General features: G+C 53.2%; 2 protein-coding genes across 8 annotated transcripts in view; one reads left to right on the top strand and one right to left on the bottom strand.

The window, feature by feature from the left end:
• ERG28 (ergosterol biosynthesis 28 homolog) overlaps nt 1-20,910 on the bottom strand; it is a 72,885-nt gene that overhangs the window by 9,095 nt on the left and 42,880 nt on the right. Inside the window, exon 1 of one of the 6 annotated variants that reach the window (XM_069950496.1) lies at nt 428-494. The exons of 2 other annotated variants lie outside the window; for them this stretch is intronic. The gene's annotated coding sequence lies outside the window, so the exon portion shown is untranslated. 3 more of the 6 variants (XM_069950494.1, XM_069950493.1, XM_069950495.1) reach the window with 3 other exon arrangements.
• Nucleotides 317-20,910, top strand: part of TTLL5 (tubulin tyrosine ligase like 5) — a 92,417-nt gene continuing 71,823 nt past the window's right edge. Inside the window, exons 1-6 of one of the 2 annotated variants that reach the window (XM_069950490.1) lie at nt 317-639; nt 4,607-4,713; nt 10,637-10,719; nt 15,383-15,489; nt 19,868-19,998; nt 20,078-20,160. In XM_069950490.1, coding sequence (XP_069806591.1) covers nt 566-639; nt 4,607-4,713; nt 10,637-10,719; nt 15,383-15,489; nt 19,868-19,998; nt 20,078-20,160 — 585 coding nt within the window. In that variant the 5' untranslated portion in view covers nt 317-565. Of the gene's footprint in view, nt 640-4,606; nt 4,714-10,636; nt 10,720-11,107; nt 11,195-15,382; nt 15,490-19,867; nt 19,999-20,077; nt 20,161-20,910 lie in introns of those variants that run through there. The other variant, XM_069950491.1, reaches the window with a different exon arrangement.

Below are 20,910 nucleotides of genomic sequence, written 5' to 3'. Positions count from 1 at the left end.
GTACATGGTACACCCCCCCCCCCCCAGTATATAGCTGTACATGGTACACCCCCCCCCCAGCATACATCTGTACATGGTACACCCCCCCAGTATATATCTGTACATGGTACACCCCCCAGTATATAGCTGTACATGGTACACCCCCCCAGTATATAGCTGTACATGGTACACCCCCCCAGTATATAGCTGTACATGGTACACCCCCCCCCCAGTATATAGCTGTACATGGTACACCCCCCCCCCCCCAGTATATAGCTGTACATGGTACACCCCCCCAGTATATAGCTGTACATGGTACGCCCCGAAGCACGTTATGTTGTCCGCCCGGTATCCGTTACCTGCAGATGAATGATTTGATTGCCTCTCACCTGATCGCACTGACCACGCCTCCTCAGGTCACGTGAAAGCGCCCCCACCCCTTAATTACCTAGGGGTAGGATTCAGAGCAGCCAATCACAGCGTCGCATGAGGCACCGCTACGCCCGGAAGTCTTGAGGCTGAATTGACGGAAGTGACGTCACGGTTGTTGTGGTAACAAGAGAAGCGGAGAATCTGTGCGGCAGCTATGCCCATCCGGGTGACCAAAGCGCCCAGTGAGCCGAAGTGCCCGGCCGAGGAGGAGGAAGATGGCGGCCCCGGGTGAGTGTGACCTGTGGACTGAGGAGAGCGGCTGCTGCGCCCCCCGGAGACGGTGTCAGGACGCATGGGAGGGGCTGTATATCAGGGGGCGGGTGCTGATGGGAGGGGCTGTATATCAGGGGGCGGGTACAGATGGGAGGGGCTGTATATTAGGGGGTGGGGGCTGATGGGAGGGGCTGTATATAAGGGGGTGGGGGCTGATGGGAGGGGCTGTATATCAGGGGGTGGGGGCTGATGGGAGGGGCTGTATATCAGGGGGCGGGTACAGATGGGAGGGGCTGTATATCAGGGGGCGGGTACAGATGGGAGGGGCTGTATATCAGGGGGCGGGTACAAATGGGAGGGGCTGTATATCAGGGGGTGGGTACAGATGGGAGGGGCTGTATATTAGGGGGCGTGTGCTGATGTGAGGGGCTGTATATTAGGGGGCGTGTGCTGATGGGAGGGGCTGTATATCAGGGGGCGGGTACAGATGGGAGGGGCTGTATATCAGGGGGCGGGTGCTAATGGGAGGGGCTGTATATCAGGGGGCGGGTGCTGATGGGAGGGGCTGTATATAACTGGGCGGGTGCTGATGGGAGGGGCTGTATATTAGGGGGTGGGGGCTGATGGGAGGAGCTGTATATTAGGGGGTGGGGGCTGATGGGAGGGGCTGTATATCAGGGGGTGGGTGCTGATGGGAGGGGCTGTATATCAGGGGGCGGGTACAGATGGGAGGGGCTGTATATCAGGGGGCGGGTACAGATGGTAGGGGCTGTATATCAGGGGGCGGGTACAGATGGGAGGGGCTGTATATTAGGGGGTGGGGGCTGATGGGAGGGGCTGTATATTAGGGGGCGTGTGCTGATGGGAGGGGCTGTATATCAGGGGGCGGGTACAGATGGGAGGGGCTGTATATCAGGGGGCGGGTGCTAATGGGAGGGGCTGTATATTAGGGGGTGGGGGCTGATGGGAGTGGCTGTATATCAGGGGGCGGGTACAGATGGGAGGGGCTGTATATTAGGGGGCGGGTGCTGATGGGAGGGGCTGTATATCAGGGGCGGGTGCTGATGGGAGGGGCTGTATATTAGGGGGTGGGGGCTGATGGGAGGGGCTGTATATTAGGGGGTGGGGGCTGATGGGAGGGGCTGTATATTAGGGGGTGGGTACAGATGGGAGGGGCTATATATTAGGGGGCGGGTACTGATGGGAGGGGCTGTATATTAGGGGATGGGGGCTGATGGGAGGGGCTGTATATCAGGGGGCGGTACTGATGGAAGGGGCTGTATATTAGGGGCGGGTACAGATGGGAGGGGCTGTATATCAGGGGGCGGGTTCAAATGGGAGGGGCTGTATATTAAGGGGCGGGTGCTGATGGGAGGGACTTTATATTAGGGGCGGGTACGGATGGGAGGGGCTGTATATTAGGGGCGGGTACAGATGAGAAGGGCTGTATATCAGGGGGCGGGTACAGATGAGAGGGGCTGTATATCAGGGGGCGGGTACAAATGGGAGGGGCTGTATATTAAGGGGCGGGTGCTGATGGGAGGGTCTGTATATTAGGGGGCAGGTACGGATCGGTAGGTCTGTATATTAGGGGCGGGTACAGATGGGAGGAGCTGTATATTAGGGGGCGGGTACAGATGGGAGGGGCTGTATATTACAGGGCTGGTACGGATGGGAGGGGCTGTATATCAGGGGGCGGGTGATGATGGGAGGGTCTGTATATTAGGGGGCGGGTATGGATCGGTAGGTCTGTATATTAGGGGGTGGGTACAGATGGGAGGAGCTGTATATTAGGGTTCGGGTACAGATGGGAGGGGCTGTATATTAGGGGGCAGGTGCTGATGGGAGGGGCTTTATATTAGGGGGCGGGTGCTGATGGTAGGGGCTGTATATTAGGGGGTGGGGGCTGATGGGAGGGGCTGTATATTACGGGGCGGGTACAGATGGAGGGGCTGTATATTAGGAGGCAGGTGCTGATGGGAGTGGCTGTATATTAGGGGGCGGGTACAGATGGGAGGGGCTTTATATTAGGGGGCAGGTGCTGATGGGAGTGGCTGTATATTAGGGGGCGGGTACAGATGGGAGGGGCTGTATATTAGTGGGCGGGTGCTGATGGGAGGGGCTGTATATTACGGGGCTGGTACAGATGGGAGGGGCTGTGTATCAGAGGGCGGGTACGGATGGGAGGGGCTTTATATTAGGGGGCAGGTGCTGATGGGAGGGGCTGTATATTAGTGGGCAAGTGCTGATGGGAGGGGCTGTATATTAGTGGGCTAGTGCTGATGGGAGGGTATGTATATTAGGGGGCTAGTGCTGATGGGAGGGTATGTATATTAGGGGGCGGGTACAGATGAGAGGGGCTTGGTGTTAGGGGCGGGTACGGATGGGAGGGGCTGTATATCAGTGGGCGGGTACAGATGGGAGGGGCTGTATATTAGGGGGCAGGTACAGATGGGAGGGGCTGTTTATTAGGGGGCGGGTACGGATGGGAGGGGCTGTATGTTAGGGGGCGCGTGCTGATGTGAGGGGCTGTATATTAGGGGGCGGGTGCTGATGGGAGGGGCTGTATATTAGGGGGCGGGTGATGATGGGAGGGGCTGTATATTAGGGGGCGGGTGCTGATGGGAGGGGCTGTATATTAGGGGGCGGGTGCTGATGGGAGTGGTTGTATATTAGGATGTGGGTACAGATAGGAGGGGCTGTATATTAGGGGGCGGGTGCTGATAGGAGGGGCTGTATATTAGGGGGCGGGTGCTGATGGGAGGGGCTTTATATTAGGGGCGGGTACGGATGGAGGGGTGTATATTAAGGGGGCGGGTACAGATGGGAGGGGCTGTATACTAGGGCCGGGTACAGATGGAGGGGTGTATATTAAGGGGGCGGGTACAGATAAGATTGGCTGTATATTAGGGGGCGGGTGCTGATGGGTAATTAGAGGAGGGGCTGTATATTGGGGGAGGGTAATTAGAGGAGGGGCTGTATATTGGGGGAGGGTAATTAGAGGAGGGGCTGTATATTGGGGGAGGGTAATTAGAGGAGGGGCTGTATATTTGGGCGTTGTAATCAGAGGAGGGGCTGTATATTGGGGGAGGGTAATTAGAGGAGGGGCTGTATATTGGGGGAGGGTAATTAGAGGAGGGGCTGTATATTGGGGGAGGGTAATTAGAGGAGGGGCGTTATATTGGGGGAGGGTAATTAGAGGAGGGGCTGTATATTGGGGGAGGGTAATTAGAGGAGGGGCTGTATATTTGGGGATTTTAATCAGAGGAGGGGCGTTATATTGGTGGAGGGTAATTAGAGGAGGGGCTCTATATTGGGGCAGGGTAATTAGAGGAGGGGCTGTATATTGGGGGTGGGTAATTAGAGGAGGGGCTGTATATTGGGGGAGGGTAATTAGAGGAGGGGCTGTATATTGGAGCAGGGTAATTAGAGGAGGGGCTGTATATTGGGGGAGGGTAATTAGAGGAGGGGCTCTATATTGGGGCAGGGTAATTAGAGGAGGGGCTGTATATTGGGGTAGGGTAATTAGAGGAGGGGCTGTATATTGGGGGAGGGTAATTAGAGGAGGGGCTCTATATTGGGGCAGGGTAATTAGAGGAGGGGCTGTATATTGGGGTAGGGTAATTAGAGGAAGGGCTGTATATTGGGGAGGGTAATTAGAGGAGGGGCTGTATATTGGGGAAGGGTAATTAGAGGAGGGGCTGTATATTGGGGGAGGGTAATCAGAGGAGGGGCTGTATATTGGGGGAGGGTAATTAGAGGAGGGGCTGTATATTGGGGGAGGGTAATCAGAGGAGGGGCTGTATATTGGGGGAGGGTAATCAGAGGAGGGGCTGTATATTGGGGGAGGGTAATTAGAGGAGGGGCTGTATATTGGGGGAGGGTAATTAGAGGAGGGGCTGTATATTGGGGGAGGGTAATTAGAGGAGGGGCTGTATATTGGGGGAGGGGTGCCTCTGACATCTGTCTCCTTCCTCTATAGGGAATTTTCTTGTATCACATGGAGCGGGGGACCTCGGAGATTCCCTGTGCTGGTGTTTCATGCTGAATCTGCTGTGTCCAAGGAGCCGTCTCTTCGTGTGGTGGGTGGTAAGTATGGAGGCCCCCCCCCATATGTCACTATGTGTGGTGAGGGGTAAGAATGGAGGCCCCCGCCCATATGTCACTATGTGTGTTGGGTGGTAAGTATGGAGCCCCCCCCTTCATATGTCACTATGTGTGTTAGGTGGTAAGTATGAAGGACTCCCCATATGTCACTATGTGTGGTGGGTGGTAAGTATGGAGGACCCCCCCATATGTCACTATGTGTGGTCGATGGTAAGTATGGAGGCCCCCCCCATATGTCACTATGTGTGGTCGGTGGTAAGTATGGAGGACCCCCCCCCCCATATGTCACTATGTGTGGTAGGTGTTAAGTATGGAGGACCCCACCCCCATATGTCACTATGTGTGGTGGGTGGTAAGTATGGAGCCCCCCCATATGTCACTATGTGTGGTAGGTGGTAAGTATGAAGGACCCCACATATGTCACTATGTGTGGTGGGAGGTAAGTTTGGAGGATCCCCCCCATATGTCACTATGTGTGGTGGGTGGTAAGTTTGGAGGATCCCCCCCATATGTCACTATGTGTGGTGGGTGGTAAATATGGAGGATCCCCCCCGCCCCCCATATGTCACTATGTGTGGTGGGTGGTAAGTTTGGAGGATCCCCCCCCATATGTCACTATGTGTTGTGGGTGGTAAATATGGAGGATCCCCCCCATATGTCACTATGTGTGGTGGGTGGTAAGTATGGAGGATTCCCCCCCATATTTTACTATGTGTCGTGGGTGGTAAGTTTGGAGGATCCCCCCCATATGTCACTATGTGTGGTCGGTGGTAAGTATGGAGGACCCCCCCCCCATATGTCACTATGTGTGGTAGGTGGTAAGTATGGAGGACCCCACCCCCATATGTCACTATGTGTGGTGGGTGGTAAGTATGAAGGACCCCACATATGTCACTATGTGTGGTAGGTGGTAAGTATGGAGGACCCCACCCCCATATGTCACTATGTGTGGTGGGTGGTAAGTATGGAGCCCCCCCCCCATATGTCACTATGTGTGGTAGGTGGTAAGTATGAAGGACCCCCCCATATGTCACTGTGTGGTGGGTGGTAAGTATGGAGCATCCCCCCCCCCCATATGTCACTATGTATGGTGGGTGGTAAGTATGGAGGATCCTTCCATATGTCACTATGTGTGGTGGGTGGTAAATATGAAGGATCCCCCCTGCCCCCCATATGTCACTATGTGTGGTGAGTGGTAAGTATGGAGGATCCCCCCCATATGTCACTATGTGTCGTGGGTGGTAAATATGAAGGATCCCCCCATATGTTACTATGTGTGGTGGGTGGTAAGTATGAAGGACCCCCCCCCCATATGTAACTATGTGTGGTAAGTATGGAGCCCCCCCTATATGTCACTATGTGTTATAGGTGGTAAGTATGGAGGACCCCCCCCATATGTCACTATGTGTGGTGGGTGGTAAATATGGAGGATCCCCCCCCCCCCCCATATGTCACTATGTGTTGTGGGTGGTAAACATGGAGGATCCTCCCATATGTCACTATGTGTGCTGGGTGGTAAGTATGGAGGATCCCCCCCCCCATATGTCACTATGTGTGGTTGGTGGTAAATATGGAGGATTCCCCCCATATGTAACTATGTGTCGTGGGTGGTAAGTTTGGAGGATCCCCCCCATATGTCACTATGTGTGGTGGTTGGTAAGTATGAAAGACCCCCCCCCCCCCCATATGTCACTATGTGTGGTGGGTGGTAAGTATGGATGATCCCCCCCATATGTCACTATGTGTCGTGGGTGGTAAATATGAAGGATCCCCCCATATGTCACTATGTGTGGTGGGTGGTAAGTATGAAGGACCCCCCCCCCATATATCACTATCTGTGGTGGGTGGTAAGTATGGAAGATTTCCCCCCATATGTCACTATGTGTGGTGGGTGGTAAGTATGGAGGATCCCCCCCATATGTCACTGTGTGGTGGGTGGTAAGTATGGAGGATCCCCCTTATATGTCACTATGTGTGATGGGTGGTAAGTATGCAGGACCCCCCCCCCATATGTCACTATGTGTGGTGAGTGGTAAGTATGGAGGACCCTCCCCATATGTCACTATATGTGGTGAGTGGTAAGTATGGGGGACCCCCCCACCCGTATGTCACTAAGTGTGGTGGGTGGTAAGTATGGAGGACGCCCCCTGTAGGTCACTGTGTGTTGATCAGTAGTATGGAGGATACCCCCTGTAGGTCACTGTGTGTGGTGATCAGTAGTATAGAAAACGCCCCTTGTAGATCACTGTGTGTGTGGTGATCAGTAGTATAGAGGACGCCCCCTGTAGGTCACTATATGGGGTGATCAGTAGTATAGAGGACGCCCCCTGTAGGTCACAATGTGGGGTGATCAGTAGTATAGAGGACGCCCCCCGTAGGTCACTGTGTGTGGTGATCAGTATTATAGAGGACGCCCCCTGTAGGTCAGTATGTGTGGTGATCAGTAGTATTAGAGGATGCCCCCTGTAGGTCAGTGTGTGTGGTGATCAGTAGTATAAAGGACGCCCCCTGTAGGTCAGTATGTGTGGTGATCGGTAGTATAGAGGATGCCCCCTGTAGGTCAGTGTGTGGTGATCAGTAGTATAGAGGACACCCCCTGTAGGTCAGTAGGTCAGTATGTGTGGTGGGTGGTAAGTATGAAGCCCCCCCCATATGTCACCATGTGTGGTAGGTGGTAAGTATGAAGGACCCCCCCATATGTCACTATGTGTGGTGGGTGGTAAATATGGAGGAACCCCCCCCATATGTCACTATGTGTCGTGGGTGGTAAGTTTGGAGGATCCCCCCCATATATCACTATGTGTGGTGGGTGGTAAGTATGGAAGATTTCCCCCCATATGTCACTATGTGTGGTGGGTGGTAAGTATGGAGGATCCCCCCTATACGTCACTATGTGTGGTGGGTGGTAAATATGGAGGCTCCCCCCCCCCCGCCCCCCATATGTCACTATGTGTGGTGGGTGGTAAGTATGGAGGATCCCCCCCATATGTCACTATGTGTTGTGGGTGGTAAATATGAAGGATCCCCCCATATGTCACTATGTGTGGTGGGTGGTAAGTATGAAGGACCCCCCCCATATGTCACTATGTGTGGTGGGTGGTAAGTATGAAGGACCCCCCCCATATGTCACTATGTGTGGTGAGTGGTAAGTATGGAGGACCCTCCCCATATGTCACTATGTGTGGTGAGTGGTAAGTATGGAGCCCCCCCATATGTCACTATGTGTGGTGGGTGGTAAGTATGGAGGACCCCCCCATATGTCACTATGTGTGGTGGGTGGTAAGTATTGAGCCCCCCCCATATGTCACTATGTGTGGTGGGTGGTAAACATGGAGGATCCTCCCATATGTCACTATGTGTGCTGGGTGGTAAGTATGGAGGATCCCCCCCATATGTCACTATGTGTGGTGGTTGGTAAGTATGAAGGAACCCCCCCCATATATCACTATGTGTGCTGGGTGGTAAGTATGGAGGATCCCCCTTATATGTCACTATGTGTGGTGGGTGGTATGTATGCAGGACCCCCCCCATATGTCACTATGTGTGGTGAGTGGTAAGTATGGGGGACCCCCCCACCCGTATGTCACTAAGTGTGGTGGGTGGTAAGTATGGAGGACGCCCCCTGTAGGTCACTGTGTGTTGATCAGTAGTATGGAGGACACCCCCTGTAGTTCACTGTGTGTGGTGATCAGTAGTATAGAGGACGCCCCCTGTAGATCACTGTGTGTGTGGTGATCAGTAGTATGGAGGACACCCCCTGTAGGTTAGTATGTGTGGTGATCAGTAGTATAGAGGACGCCCCCTGTAGGTCACTATGTGGGGTGATCAGTAGTATAGAGGACGCCCCCTGTAGGTCAGTATGTGTGGTGATCAGTAGTATAGAGGACGCCCCCTGTAGGTCACTGTGTGTGGTGATCAGTAGTATAGACGACGCCCCCTGTAGGTCAGTATGTGTGGTGATCAGTAGTATAGAGGACGCCCCCTGTAGGTCAGTATGTGTGGTGATCAGTAGTATAGAGGACGCCCCCTGTAGGTCAGTATGTGTGGTGATCAGTAGTATAGAGGACACCCCCTGTAGGTCACTATGTGTGGTGGTCAGTAGTACAGAGGACGCCCCCTGTAGGTCAGTATGTGTTGTGATCAGTAGTATAGAGGACGCCCCCTGTAGGTAACTGTGTGTGGTGATCAGTAGTACAGAGGACGCCCCCTGTAGGTCAGTATGTGTTGTGATCAGTAGTATAGAGGATGCCCCCTGTAGGTCAGTATGTGTGGTGATCAGTAGTATAGAGGACGCCCCCTGTAGGTCACTGTGTGTGGTGATCAGTAGTATGGAGGACGCCCCCTGTAGGACAGTATTTGTTGTGATCAGTAGTATAGAGATCGCCCCCTGTAGGTCAGTATTTGTTGTGATCAGTAGTATAGAGATCGCCCCCTGTAGGTCAGTATGTGTGGTGATCAGTAGTATAGAGGACGCACCCTGTAGGTCAGTATGTGTTGTGATCAGTAGTATAGAGGACGCCCCCTGTAGGTCACTGTGTGTGGTGATCAGTAGTATGGAGGACGCCCCCTGTAGGTCAGTGTGTGTGGTGATCAGTAGTATGGAGGACACCCCCTGTAGGTCAGTATGTGTGGTGATCAGTAGTATAGAGGGCGCCCCCTGTAGGTCACTGTGTGTGGTGATCAGTAGTATAGAGGACACCCCCTGTAGGTCAGTATGTGTGGTGATAAGTAGTATAGAGGACGCCCTCTGTAGGTCACTGTGTGTGGTGATCAGTAGTATAGAGGACGCCCCCTGTAGGTCACTGTGTGTGGTGATCAGTAGTACAGAGAACGCCCCCTGTAGGTCAGTATGTGTTGTGATCAGTAGTACAGAGGACGCCCCCTGTAGGTCACTGTGTGTGGTGATCAGTAGTATAGAGCAGTGATTTTCAACCAGTGTGCCGTGGCACACTAGTGTGCCGCGACACATGGTCAGGTGTGCCGCGGCGAAAGTTCCCCAAACTATGGTGCCCCTGTGAAACAGGAGAAAACAATGGGGGAGAGAAACCTGGGGATGGGGGAGAAACAGGGGAGAGAAGCAGGGGGGAGAGAAGTATGGTGGAGAGAAGCAGGGGGGAGAGAAGTATGGTGGAGAGAAGCACAGGAGAGAAGCATGGGGGAGAGAAGCACAGGAGAGAAGCAGGGGGGGAGAGAAGTATGGTGGAGAGAAGCACAGGAGAGAAGCAGGGGGGAGAAGTATGGTGGAGAGAAGCACAGGAGAGAAGCATGGGGGAGAAGTATGGTGGAGAGAAGCACAGGAGAGAAGTAGGGGGGAGAAGTATGGTGGAGAGAAGCACAGGAGAGAAGCACAGGGGGGAGAAGAAAACAGGCCCAGGTTTCACACTGAGTGAGTATAAATACATTTAGAATCTATATTATTAACTATATGTATAATATGTACTGTTTTAGTGTCATTTTGTGTCATTTTGGTTGGTGGTGTGCCCCGGGATTTTTTAAGTATAAAAAGTGTGCCGCGGCTCAAAAAAGGTTAAAAATCACTGGTATAGAGGACGCCCCCTGTAGGTCAGTATGTGTGGTGATCAGTAGTATAGAGGACGCCCCCTGTAGGTCACTGTGTGTGGTGATCAGTAGTACAGAGAACGCCCCCTGTAGGTTAGTATGTGTTGTGATCAGTAGTATAGAGGACGCCCCCTGTAGGTCACTGTGTGTGGTGATCAGTAGTATAGAGGACGCCCTCTGTAGGTCACTGTGTGTGGTGATCAGTAGTATAGAGGACGCCCTCTGTAGGTCGGTATGTGTGGTGATCAGTAGTATAGAGGACGCCCCTGTAGGTAACTGTGTGTGGTGATCAGTAGTATAGAGGACGCCCCCTGTAGGTAACTCCTCCTGTCCTCTCTTCCCACAGAGCGCTATCACTTGGCTTACAAGATGGTTCGCACTGAAAGCCGACTCATCCGCAGCATTCTGTCAGCTCACGGCTTCCAGGAGGTGACCCCGCTATATACTCTATATACCATACACTACTCTGACCCCGCTATATACTCTATATACACCACTCTGACTCCGCTATATCTATATCATAAAAATCAAAGTCTGTCTGTCTGTCCTTTTGTCTGTCTGTCTGTCCTCTATAGACTTCCAAACGCCTGAACCGTTTGACCCCAATTTGGCCCACAGATACATTGGGTGCCCGGGAAGGTTACTGCGAAGGTCCCGTCCCCGCCAGATGTACAGGAGGGGAGGGGGAGGGGAAAGAGAGGAGCCCCATAGAGATGAATGGGAAAATCTCCTCACTGCACACACAGGTGATATAATTAGCTGCAGCAGACACGGCAGTTGGAGCCTTAGCAACCAATAGGATTACTGCTTTCATTTTCACAGGGAGCAATGGTTGCTAGGGAAGCTGCCTCACAACATCCACAGTAATAACTGGTAGACCCCCTACTCCAACTATACAGTACAGGTATACAGGACCCCCTACTCCATCTATACAGTACATGCATATACAGGACCCCCTACTCCATCTATACAGTACATGTATACAGGGCCCCCTACTCCATCTATACAGTACATGTATACAGGGGCCCCTACTCCATCTATACAGTACATGTATACAGGACCCCCTACTCCAACTATACAGTACATGTATACAGGACCCCCTACTCCATCCATACAGTACATGTATATACAGGACCCCCTACTCCATCTATACAGTACATGTATAGAGGGCCCCTACTCCATCTATACAGTACATGTATACAGGACCCCCTACTCCATCTATACAATACATGTATATACAGGACCCCCTACTCCATCCATACAGTACATGTATATACAGGGCCCCCCTACTCCATCTATACAGTACATGTATATACAGGGCCCCCTACTCCATCTATACAGTACATGTATATACAGGGCCCCCTACTCCATCTATACAGTACATGTATATACAGGACCCCCTACTCCATCTATGCAGTACAGGTATACAGGACCCCCTACTCCATCTATACAGTACAGGTATACAGGGCCCCTACTCCATCTATACAGTACATGTATATACAGGACCCCCTACTCCATCCATACAGTACATGTATATACAGGGCCCCCTACTCCATCTATACAGTACATGTATTTACAGGGCCCCCTACTCGATCTATAGAGCACATGTATATACAGGACCCCCTACTCCATCTATACAGTACATGCATATACAGGACCCCCTACTCCATCTATACAGTACATGTATACAGGGCCCTTTACTCCATCTATACAATACATGTATACAGGACCCCCTACTCCATCTATACAGTACATGTATACAGGGCCCTTTACTCCATCTATACAATACATGTATACAGGACCCCCTACTCCATCTATACAGTACATATATACAGGGCCCCCTACTCCATCTATACAGTACATGTATACAGGACCCCCTACTCCATCTATACAGTACATGCATATACAGGACCCCCTACTCCATCCATACAGTACATGTATACAGGGCCCCCTACTCCATCCATACAGTACATGTATACAGGACCCCCTACTCCATCTATACAGTACATGTATACAGGGCTGCCTACTCCATCTATACAGTACATGTATACAGGACCCCCTACTCCATCTATACAGTACATGTATACAGGACCCCCTACTCCATCTATACAGTACATGTATACAGGACCCCCTACTCCATCTATACAGTACATGCATATACAGGACCCCCTACTCCATCTATACAGTACATGCATATACAGGACCCCCTACTCCATCTATACAGTACATGTATACAGGGCCCCCTACTCCATCTATACAGTACATGTATACAGGACCCCCTACTCCATCTATACATTACATGCATATACAGGACCCCCTACTCCATCTATACAGTACATGTATACAGGACCCCCTACTCCATCTATACAGTACATGTATATACAGGACCCCCTACTCCAACTATACAGTACATGTATATACAGGACCCCCTACTCCAACTATACAGTACATGTATATACATAACCCCCTACTCCATCTATACAGTACATGTATATACAGGACCCCCTACTCCATCTATACAGTACATGTATATATAGGACCCCCTACTCCATCTATACAGTACATGTATATACAGGACCCCCTACTCCATCTATACAGTACATGTATATACAGGACCCCCTACTCCATCTATACAGTACATGTATATACAGGACCCCCTACTCCATCTATACAGTACAATTATACAGGACCCCCTACTCCATCTATACAGTACATGTATACAGGACCCCCTACTCCATCTATACAGTACATGTATAAACAGGGCACAACAGGTATACCAAACTGTGACTGGGTAACACTGCTACACCAGACCTGACCAATACCGCCATACTGTGACTGGATAACACCTCCATACCAGACCTGACCAATACCGCCATACTGTGCTTGATAACACTGTCATACCAGACCTGACCAATACCGCCATACTGTAACTGGATAACACTGCCAGACCTGACCAATACCGACACACTTTGACTGAATAACACCTCCATACCAGACCTGACCAATACCGCCATACTGTGACTGGGTAACACCGCCACACCAGACCTGACCAATACCGCCATACTGTGACTGGATAACACTGCAACACCAGACGACCAATACCGCTATACTGTGCTGGATAACACTGTCATACCAGACCTGAACAATACCGCCATACTGTGACTGGATAACACCATCATATCAGACCTGACCAATACTGCCATACTGTGACTGGATAACACCGCTATACCAGACCTGACCAATACTACCATACCGTGACTGGATAACACCCCCATACCAGACATGACCAATACCGACACACTGTGACTGAATAACACTGCCATACGGGTAAATACAACCCTGAAGGTATACAGGACACTACAGGTATACAGGACCCCAAAATTATACACTACAAGTGCACGGGACCTCCACAAAACTATATACTACAGGTATACAGGACCCCAAACTTTACACTACAGGTATACAGTACCCCAAAACTATATGCTACAGGTATACAGGACCTCCACCAACTATATACTTCAGGTAAACAGGACCTCCAACAACTATATTCTACAGGTATACAGGACCCCAAACTATACACTACAGGTATACAGGACCCCAAAACTATACACTACAGGTATACAGGAACTCCACCAACTATATACTACAGGTATATAGGACCCCAAACTATACACTACAGGTATACAGGACCTCAAAACCATACACTACAGGTATATAGGACCTACACCAACTCTATAATACAGGTATACAGCACCTTCACCAACTCTATACTACAAGTATACAGGACCCCAAATATACTACAGGTATACAGGAACTCCACCAGCTATATACTACAGGTATATAGGACCCCAAACTATACACTACAGGTATACAGGACCTCCACCAACTCTATACTATAGTTATACAGGACTCTCAAACTATTTACTACAGGTATACAGGACCCTCGAACTATATACTACAGGTATACAAGACCTCCACCAATTATACACTACAGGTATCCAGGACCCTCAAACTATAAACTACAGGTATACAAGACCTCCACCAACTATACATTACAGGTATACAGCACCAACTATATACTACAGGTATACAGGACCCCCAAACTATACAGTACAGGTATACAGGACCTTCACCAACTGTACACTGCAGGTATATAGGACCTCCCTCAACTATACACTATAGGTATACAGCCCCCCCAACTATGCACTACAGATATGCAAGACCCCTAAAAACTATGCATTGTGGGTATACAGAACCCCTCCAACTATGCACTACAGGTATACACTAATTCCACTGATTAACTCAGATGAAACAATACCTTTAGCTTGGCCTCCTGGGCACCTTAGAACAAATCTAATTAACACACTGACACTTTATACCCGGGCAGCGCCAGGTACATTTTCTAGTATACTCTATATACCATACACCACTCTGACCCCGCTATATACTCTATATACCATACACTACTCTGACCCCAGTATATACTCTATATACTCTATATACACTACTCTGACCCTGCTATATACTCTATATACTCTACTCTGACCCTGCTATATACTCTATATACACTACTCTGACCCTGCTATATACTCTATATACACTACTCTGACCCCGCTATATACTCTATATACACTACTCTGACCCTGCTATATACTCTATATACACTACTCTGACCCTGCTATATACTCTATATACCATACACTACTCTGACCCCACTATATACTCTATATACCATACACTACTCTGACCCCGCTATATACTCTATATACACTACTCTGACCCCGCTATATACTCTATATACACTACTCTGACCCTGCTATAAACTCTATATACACTACTCTAACCCCGCTATATACTCTATATACCATACAGTACTCTGACCCCACTATATACTCTATATACCATACACTACTCTGACCCCGCTATATACTCTATATACCATACACTACTCTGACCCCACTATATACTCTATATACCATACACTACTCTGACCCCGCTATATACTCTATATACCATACACTACTCTGACCCCGCTATATACTCTATATACAATACTCTGACCCCGCTATATACTCTTTTACACTTTTTTTAGGTTAATGCAAACAGCAATGACTTCAACCTGATGTGGAGCGGCTGCCATATAAAGCCACACGTCATGCGCAGTCTGACCGGCTACCAGAAGGTCAACCATTTCCCCAGGTATGAGGAGGGGGTACAGTGCTGCCCCCTGTAGGTTGGTGAGGGTACAGTGCTGCCCCCTGTAGGTTGGTGAGGGTACAGTGCTGCCCCCTGTAGGTTGGTGAGGGTACAGTGCTGCCCCCTGTAGGTTGGTGAGGGTACAGTGCTGCCCCCTGTAGGTTGGTGAGGGTAAAGTGCTGCCCCCTGTAGGTTGGTGAGGGTACAGCGCTGCCCCCTGTAGGTTGGTGAGGGTACAGCGCTGCCCCCTGTAGGTTGGTGAGGGTACAGTGCTGCCCCCTGTAGGTTGGTGAGGGTACAGTGCTGCCCCCTGTAGGTTGGTGAGGGTACAGTGCTGCCCCCTGTAGGTTGGTGAGGGTACAGTGCTGCCCCCTGTAGGTTGGTGAGGATATTGTGCTGCCCCCTGTAGGTTGGTCAGGGTACAGTGCTGCCCCCTGTAGGTTGGTCAGGGTACAGTGCTGCCCCCTGTAGGTTGGTGAGGGTACAGTGCTGCCCCCTGTAGGTTGGTCAGGGTACAGTGCTGCCCCCTGTAGGTTGGTGAGGGTACAGTGCTGCCCCCTGTAGGTTGGTGAGGGTAAAGTGCTGCCCCCTGTAGGTTGGTGAGGGTACAGTGCTGCCCCCTGTAGGTTGGTGAGGGTAAAGTGCTGCCCCCTGTAGGTTGGTGAGGGTACAGCGCTGCCCCCTGTAGGTTGGTGAGGGTACAGCGCTGCCCCCTGTAGGTTGGTGAGGGTACAGTGCTGCCCCCTGTAGGTTGGTGAGGGTACAGTGCTGCCCCCTGTAGGTTGGTGAGGGTACAGTGCTGCCCCCTGTAGGTTGGTGAGGGTACAGTGCTGCCCCCTGTAGGTTGGTGAGGATATTGTGCTGCCCCCTGTAGGTTGGTCAGGGTACAGTGCTGCCCCCTGTAGGTTGGTCAGGGTACAGTGCTGCCCCCTGTAGGCCGGGTAAGGGTACAGTGCTGCCCCCTGTAGGCCGGTGAGGGTACAGTGCTGCCCCCTGTAGGCCGGTGAGGGTACAGTGCTGCCCCCTGTAGGTTGGTGAGGGTACAGCGCTGCCCCCTGTAGGTTGGTGAGGGTACAGTGCTGCCCCCTGTAGGCCGGTGAGGGTACAGTGCTGCCCCCTGTAGGTTGGTGAGGGTACAGTGCTGCCCCCTGTAGGCCGGTGAGGGTACAGTGCTGCCCCCTGTAGGCCGGTGAGGGTACAGTGCTGCCCCCTGTAGGCCGGTGAGGGTACAGTGCTGCCCCCTGTAGGCCGGTGAGGGTACAGTGCTGCCCCCTGTAGGCCGGTGAGGGTACAGTGCTGCCCCCTGTAGGCCGGTGAGGGTACAGTGCTGCCCCCTGTAGGCCGGTGAGGGTACAGTGCTGCCCCCTGTAGGCCGGTGAGGGTACAGTGCTGCCCCCTGTAGGCCGGTGAGGGTACAGTGCTGCCCCCTGTAGGCCGGTGAGGGTACAGTGCTGCCCCCTGTAGGCCGGTGAGGGTACAGTGCTGCCCCCTGTAGGCCGGTGAGGGTACAGTGCTGCCCCCTGTAGGCCGGTGAGGGTACAGTGCTGCCCCCTGTAGGCCGGTGAGGGTACAGTGCTGCCCCCTGTAGGTTGGTGAGGGTACAGTGCTGCCCCCTGTAGGTTGGTGAGGATATTGTGCTGCCCCCTGTAGGTTGGTCAGGGTACAGTGCTGCCCCCTGTAGGTTGGTCAGGGTACAGTGCTGCCCCCTGTAGGCCGGTGAGGGTACAGCTCTGCCCCCTGTAGGCCGGGTAAGGGTACAGTGCTGCCCCCTGTAGGTTGGTGAGGGTACAGTGCTGCCACCTGTAGGTTGGTGAGGGTACAGTACTGCCCCCTGTAGGTTGGTGAGGGTACAGCGCTGCCCCCTGTAGGCCGGTGAGGGTACAGCGCTGCGCCCTGTAGGCCGGGTAAGGGTACAGTGCTGCCCCCTGTAGGTTGGTGAGGGTACAGTGCTGCCCCCTGTAGGTTGGTGAGGGTACAGTGCTGCCCCCTGTAGGTTGGTGAGAGTACAGCGCTGCCCCCTGTAGGTCGGTGAGGGTACAGTGCTGCCCCCTGTAGGTCGGTGAGGATATTGTGCTGCCCCCTGTAGGTTGGTGAGGGTACAGTGCTGCCCCCTGTAGGTTGGTGAGGGTACAGTGCTGCCCCCTGTAGGCCAATGAGGGTACAGTGCTGCCCCCTGTAGGCCGGTGAGGGTACAGTGCTGCCCCCTGTAGGCCGGTGAGGGTACAGTGCTGCCCCCTGTAGGCCGGTGAGGGTACAGTGCTGCCCCCTGTAGGCCGGTGAGGGTACAGTGCTGCCCCCTGTAGGCCGGTGAGGGTACAGTGCTGCCCCCTGTAGGCCGGTGAGGGTATAGTGCTGCCCCCTGTAGGTTGGTGAGGGTACAGTGCTGCCCCCTGTAGGTTGGTGAGGATATTGTGCTGCCCCCTGTAGGTTGGTCAGGGTACAGTGCTGCCCCCTGTAGGTTGGTCAGGGTACAGTGCTGCCCCCTGTAGGCCGGTGAGGGTACAGCTCTGCCCCCTGTAGGCCGGGTAAGGGTACAGTGCTGCCCCCTGTAGGTTGGTGAGGGTACAGTGCTGCCACCTGTAGGTTGGTGAGGGTACAGTACTGCCCCCTGTAGGTTGGTGAGGGTACAGCGCTGCCCCCTGTAGGCCGGTGAGGGTACAGTGCTGCGCCCTGTAGGCCGGGTAAGGGTACAGTGCTGCCCCCTGTAGGTTGGTGAGGGTACAGTGCTGCCCCCTGTAGGTTGGTGAGGGTACAGTGCTGCCCCCTGTAGGTTGGTGAGGGTACAGTGCTGCCCCCTGTAGGTTGGTGAGAGTACAGCGCTGCCCCCTGTAGGTCGGTGAGGGTACAGTGCTGCCCCCTGTAGGTCGGTGAGGATATTGTGCTGCCCCCTGTAGGTTGGTGAGGGTACAGTGCTGCCCCCTGTAGGTTGGTGAGGGTACAGTGCTGCCCCCTGTAGGCCAATGAGGGTACAGTGCTGCCCCCTGTAGGTTGGTGAGGGTACAGTGCTGCCCCCTGTAGGTTGGTGAGGGTACAGCGCTGCCCCCTGTAGGCCGGTGAGGGTACAGCGCTGCCCCCTGTAGGTTGGTGAGGGTACAGCGCTGCCCCGTGTAGGCCGGTGAGGGTACAGTGCTGCCCCCTGTAGGCCGGTGAGGATATTGTGCTGCCCCCTGTAGCTTGGTGAGGGTACAGTGCTGCCCCCTGTAGGCCGGTGAGGGTACAGTGCTGCCCCCTGTAGGTTGGTGAGGGTACAGTGCTGCCCCCTGTAGGTTGGTGAGGGTACAGTGCTGCCCCCTGTAGGTTGGTGAGGATATTGTGCTGCCCCCTGTAGGTTGGTCAGGGTACAGTGCTGCCCCCTGTAGGCCGGTGAGGGTACAGTGCTGCCCCCTGTAGGCCGGTGAGGGTACAGTGCTGCCCCCTGTAGGTTGGTGAGGGTACAGCGCTGCCCCCTGTAGGTTGGTGAGGGTACAGTGCTGCCCCCTGTAGGTTGGTGAGGATATTGTGCTGCCCCCTGTAGGTTGGTCAGGGTACAGTGCTGCCCCCTGTAGGTTGGTCAGGGTACAGTGCTGCCCCCTGTAGGCCGGGTAAGGGTACAGTGCTGCCCCCTGTAGGTTGGTCAGGGTACAGTGCTGCCCCCTGTAGGTTGGTGAGGGTACAGTGCTGCCCCCTGTAGGTTGGTGAGGGTACAGCGCTGCCCCCTGTAGGCCGGTGAGGGTACAGCGCTGCCCCCTGTAGGCCGGGTAAGGGTACAGTGCTGCCCCCTGTAGGTTGGTGAGGGTACAACGCTGCCCCCTGTAGGTTGGTGAGGATATTGTGCTGCCCCCTGTAGGTTGGTGAGGATATTGTGCTGCCCCCTGTAGGTTGGTCAGGGTACAGTGCTGCCCCCTGTAGGTTGGTCAGGGTACAGTACTGCCCCCTGTAGGCCGGTGAGGGTACAGTGCTGCCCCCTGTAGGCCGGTGAGGGTACAGTGCTGCCCCCTGTAGGCCGGGTAAGGGTACAGTGCTGCCCCCTGTAGGTTGGTGAGGGTACAGTGCTGCCCCCTGTAGGCCGGTGAGGGTACAGTGCTGCCCCCTGTAGGCCGGTGAGGGTACAGTGCTGCCCCCTGTAGGCCGGGTAAGGGTACAGTGCTGCCCCCTGTAGGCCGGTGAGGGTACAGTGCTGCCCCCTGTAGGCCGGTGAGGGTACAGTGCTGCCCCCTGTAGGCCGGTGAGGGTACAGTGCTGCCCCCTGTAGGCCGGTGAGGGTACAGTGCTGCCCCCTGTAGGCCGGTGAGGGTACAGTGCTGCCCCCTGTAGGCCGGTGAGGGTACAGTGCTGCCCCCTGTAGGCCGGTGAGGGTACAGTGCTGCCCCCTGTAGGCTATGATGACGCTTCTCTGCTGCAGATCTTATGAACTGACCCGGAAGGATCGCCTGTATAAAAATGTGCAGCGGATGCAGCAGACGCATGGGATGCGCCACTTCAACCTCCTGCCTCAGACCTTCCTGTTGCCGGGGGAGTACCAGGAGTTCTGCAGTAAGTGCTCGGCGCCCCCACAGGCCATGGCGTATTACACGCTGAGTACCCGCACTGATCACATGATCCTCTCCCCCAGACACCTTCTCCAAGGATCGTGGCCCCTGGATTGTGAAGCCGGTGGCGTCATCCCGGGGACGAGGCGTCTATCTGGTGAACTCTGTATGTACTGGGACTGTCTCTTCTCTGTCTCTGTATGTACTGGGACTGTCTCTTCTCTATGTACTGGGGCTGTCTCTTCTCTGTCTCTGTATGTACTGGGGCTGTCTCTTCTCTGTCTCTGTATTTTCTGGGGCTGTCTCTTCTCTATGTACTGGGGCTGTCTCTTCTCTGTCTCTGTATGTACTGGGGCTGTCTCTTCTCTGTCTCTGTATGTATTGGGGCTGTCTCTTCTCTGTCTCTGTATGTATTGGGGCTGTCTCTTCTCTGTCTCTGTATGTACTGGGGCTGTCTCTTTTCTGTCTCTGTATGTACTGGGACTGTCTCTTCTCTGTCTCTGTATTTACTGGGGCTGTCTCTTCTCTATGTACTGGGGCTGTCTCTTCTCTGTCTCTGTATGTACTGGGGCTGTCTCTTCTCTGTCTCTGTATGTATTGGGGCTGTCTCTTCTCTGTCTCTGTATGTATTGGGGCTGTCTCTTCTCTGTCTCTGTATGTACTGGGGCTGTCTCTTTTCTGTCTCTGTATGTACTGGGGCTGTCTCTTCTCTGTCTCTGTATGTACTGGGGCTGTCTCTTCTCTGTATGTATTGGGGCTGTCTCTTCTCTGTCTCTGTATGTATTGGGGCTGTCTCTTCTCTGTCTCTGTATGTATTGGGGCTGTCTCTTCTCTGTCTCTGTATGTACTGGGGCTGTCTCTTTTCTGTCTCTGTATGTACTGGGGCTGTCTCTTCTCTGTCTCTGTATGTACTGGG

The sequence above is a fragment of the Dendropsophus ebraccatus genome, chromosome 13 (genome assembly GCF_027789765.1).
Source record: "Dendropsophus ebraccatus isolate aDenEbr1 chromosome 13, aDenEbr1.pat, whole genome shotgun sequence".
Lineage (NCBI taxonomy): Eukaryota > Metazoa > Chordata > Amphibia > Anura > Hylidae > Dendropsophus > Dendropsophus ebraccatus.
The sequence above is the reverse complement of the archived record's forward strand: the minus strand, read 5'-3'. Positions and strand labels throughout refer to the sequence as shown.